The following is a 3,628-nucleotide window of genomic DNA, read 5'->3' on the forward strand; positions in this document are numbered from 1 at the left end:
GCTCTTCTGTTTCCCAGATACTGGGAGTATTTATCTGCTATAACCAGTTCCTACCTCCATCTTCTTGGATGTTCTCTGGATCCTGAGGCTCTCTGTGGGTCAGCAGGCTTTGGTACCTGTGGCCTTTTGGGCAGGTGTGCATGGCTGGCAGCTGGACCCCCTGCAGCTTCCAGGCCATCATCTCTCCTCACATCCCAGTCCTAATACCGCCCAGTCCACATGCAACCCCAGAAACACTAACACCTTGCCCAGCTCTGTGCTGAGGGAAAGGCATGGAAATATGCCCATGCCGAAGGGCATCGCACCCAGCATCTCCTTTCTCATATATGATCCTTAATTACACAAGTATCCCGATCCTGCACACTTCCCGATCCTCTACACACTTGCATGCATCTATTTTTACGGTCAGTGTCTGTGCAGACATGTGGCCCTGGCTGTGGCACTCACTCCTGGCTTTGTGTTAGTTTCAGGACAGCCACTGCACCCATGGCCAGGGATTGTGATTGGAGTGTCTGTTCTTTTGGTGCTGGTCCTCCTGTTTGCAGGCATCGTGTGGTTTGTGCAGTCCAGGTAAGTAGGATGGGGAATGTGGTTCAGCAGAACAACCTTCACTCACAACCGGCCCTTCTCTTAGGACTGCCCTTTGCCTTTGCAGGAGAAGGAAGGCTGTGTCCATCAAAGCTAAGGAGGGTAATTAAAAAGATAGAGAAAAGTTGGAATCAGCAGATCCTGACATTTGGGAGAACCATATGCTCATCTTCTTCTTGGACACATCCCCTTGTGCCCCAGCCAGGCTCTCCCAGCTCCCACCTGTAGTTCTTGGAACAGTAATAGCAGTGATACAGAGAAGACGTGGTTGTACCTGAATCAACACTGGCTCTCTTGTGACTATCACCAGACTAAGTGTCCCATCCATTTCAGCAGAGCAGGTGGAAAGCAGGAAGCCAAGGAGGGTCATAAACTTTTTATTCCCAGCTTTTATTTACCCTTGTAAGTTCTGGAACTTTTCAATGGGATTTTCTGCAGTTCTGTTTTTTAGACTTTGCTTTTGCTTTCTTGAATGTGAGAATTGTACAAAGGAATTCTCAGTCTTTGCCTCAGAAGGGCTCTGGCTGAAGGATGGTTTGTGCTTCTGCCATGTCCTGGGTTCCTCACTCAATCTCTCCCCTGTGCTGAAATCCACTTAAACCCAGTGCTCTGCTTGAGCCTGATGTGACTGCATTGCCCTTGCCAACCTGTCTGTCCTGTCCTGAAAACCAATAAATGAAGTTCGGAGGTGGCTGCCTGCCGTACTACAGCTCCTGCCTGGTCCCCTCATAGTCCATAGGGAGCTGTGCTCCCTGTGGGGTGCTGATAGGACTGTGTCTTGTTGAGATGATGCCAGGACACATCTTGGGTGGAAGTGTGTCCTGTGCAAACACTGTGGGTTTAGCTGAGGGGCCTGTATTTCTTTGTAGCCCCCATGTCAGATCAAACCTGGAAGAAAAGTGAAGATCAGAGTTCACCACCACCACTGAAGCCATCACAGAGCCTCTATTGGTGATACACAGATAGAGCTATGGGGTGAGTCCTGACAGACATTCTACATTGTGGTGCAGCAGCTTCTCCTGGACAACGTTCAAAGTATGAACATTCAACTCGGATTTCCGTGGTGGGGCAGGCAGGTTTGTAAGGGAGCCTCTCTGGCACTGTCAGGGCTGTGGCACCTGGGCCAGCATCAGGAAGATGGAGCAGCAGGAATGGACTGTGTGGTGTGGGAAGGAATAGGTCATCCCTGTGGGGCTATGGATTATCCCTTCCCTGGCTCTTCTTGGACACAAGCTTGCTGCTTCCCCCAAAGCAGGACAGATGGCCTATGCTCCAGCCCTGGAGGAGACCTCACGGTGGTTTAGTGCTCCTGACTGAGCACAACTGGGGCGTTGGTGCAGCTACCCCACTTTCACTGAGGATGTCTGAAGGGGAGACTGGATGGGACAGTTAGTTCTTTGCATCTTTGGCATGGACACATCAAGGCCTGGTGCCTATGCTCTGCTCAGCATACTCATGTTGTGGTGCCAAGTAAAATCCTGCCAAAACTCTGGGCAAAGAGCCATGTTCATGTTTCAAATTTGGAAACAGTCCAGCCTGTGTTGTCTAGCTGCAGATGGCCCTTAGGGTGGCTTATGAGAAGAGTAAAGCATGGTTGGACTAGGTGATTTCAGTGGTCTTTCCAACTTTAATGATTTTGTGATCCTGAGGCTGCGCACATCTCCTCTGATTTCCATTGCTTCCTCAAGAAGGTTGAAGTCCTGGCCAGATGTGGGCTGTGACCACGTCTCTTACTTGAAATTGCCATAGGTTTCAAATGAGTTCAAGTAACTGAGGGCTAGTTTATAGCACAGCCCATACTGCTCCTGTGGACAGAAGGATTCAGATGAGCACCTGATGCCAGAATACCTTCTGAGGAAGGCCAGCATGGTTGACACAATCTCCAAGAGAAAGTCAGGGGTAGGTACATCCCCATCTCTCAGTCACAGTTTGCTTCCCCTAGTGAGGAATGTGTGCTCCAGTGGCTGAGAGTTAGGCTATCCCAATGCTGTGGCCGTATGGGTTTGGGAGGAGTGCCAGTGCTCGTGGCACAATATCTGATATTCACTCCCAGATGGGAGTGGTATGATAGCCTCAAGGACCTAGAGCTGGTGGTGAGGTGGGTGCAGGGCAGGCATCTGGGCACCCATCAGTTCTTCCCACCAGTGCTCCAGTACTGCTCCAGTTCCCAGATGAGTATGAAATCAACACCTACCACATCTTTAATCAGCTGCCTCCGCCGCCTCTTCAGCATCCTCACAGCCTGGGATACATCAACCAGCCCCTCACTTTGGATCTGCTCGCACAGGAAGCTGGCAGCACAGAAGATCCCACTCCGGCTGGCACCATCCCTGTGGAGGGCAGCATGATTTAGTGGTGCTGATCCCCAGAGGTGTCCCACCAGCCACACAGACCTGGGGCTCTTGGGATGGTCCTGCATCAAGCCAGCCTCCACGGGGAAGCCTTTCCCTCTGAACATAGCTGAACGTGTTCACAATGAGCTGAGACTGGAGCTGGTACCTGAGCTCACTGATGTAACTCAGAATGAGCCATCTCTGTGCCACAGCTGCTCCTCTCAAAGACATATTGCTTACCAGCAAGTGATGAGGATGTGTCCATCCTGGCTCTGCCGCTGGTGTGTCTCCACCTTCCCTAGCAGGTTGATGATGGTGGTGGGGTGTGGGGGAAGACGGTGCTGCATGGGCCAGTCCTCCAGCTGCCAGAAGTGGACTTTCATTGCAGACTTCTTGGGCTAGCAAGGAAGAAAGAAGTTGGGTTGGGCAGACAAGTAACCCACTGGCTTCATGGAGAGGAAGGCCAGAAAGTATGGATCTGGTCCAGAAGCTTATAATAGCTATCACCATCTATAAACAACCATTGAGATGCACAGACTATTCATGGCTGGTGTTCTCCAGGTTGGAAAGGTGTGCACACGTATCTGTGCTTTGCCTTGTACCGCTGCATACAGCTTTACCCTCCTGGGACAAAGCTCCCAGGGGGAAGGCCCTGCTTTGACCAGTGTCATTCAAGGAAGCCGTCAGCTCCCTTCACAGCCTCTGAC

General features: G+C 51.3%; 1 protein-coding gene across 1 annotated transcript; it reads right to left on the reverse strand.

The window, feature by feature from the left end:
* Positions 1–2,195: 2,195 nt before the first annotated feature.
* Positions 2,196–3,342, reverse strand: LOC100551131 (receptor-type tyrosine-protein phosphatase alpha-like). Its single transcript, XM_003213383.4, has 3 exons — positions 3,162–3,342; positions 2,783–2,918; positions 2,196–2,393 (listed from the first exon to the last, which is right to left on the reverse strand). Exons 1-3 carry the CDS (start codon positions 3,302–3,304, stop codon positions 2,319–2,321), a joined length of 354 nt encoding a protein of 117 aa, XP_003213431.2. The 5' UTR covers positions 3,305–3,342; the 3' UTR covers positions 2,196–2,318.
* Between the last annotated feature and the right edge of the window lie 286 nt (positions 3,343–3,628).

The sequence above is a fragment of the Meleagris gallopavo genome, chromosome Z (assembly GCF_000146605.3).
Source record: "Meleagris gallopavo isolate NT-WF06-2002-E0010 breed Aviagen turkey brand Nicholas breeding stock chromosome Z, Turkey_5.1, whole genome shotgun sequence".
NCBI classification, from domain to species: domain Eukaryota; kingdom Metazoa; phylum Chordata; class Aves; order Galliformes; family Phasianidae; genus Meleagris; species Meleagris gallopavo.

Excerpts from the sequence above, each read along its gene's own strand:
- LOC100551131 (XM_003213383.4), bottom strand. The coding sequence starts at position 3,304 with ATGAAAGTCCACTTCTGGCAGCTGGAGGACTGGCCCATGCAGCACCGT. Across the intron at positions 2,919-3,161 it reads CACATCCTCATCACTTGCTG|GGATGGTGCCAGCCGGAGTG; the intron begins GTAAGCAATATG and ends TGCCCTCCACAG. Across the intron at positions 2,394-2,782 it reads GGCAGCTGATTAAAGATGTG|GAGCAGTATGGGCTGTGCTA; the intron begins GTAGGTGTTGAT and ends TTCTGTCCACAG.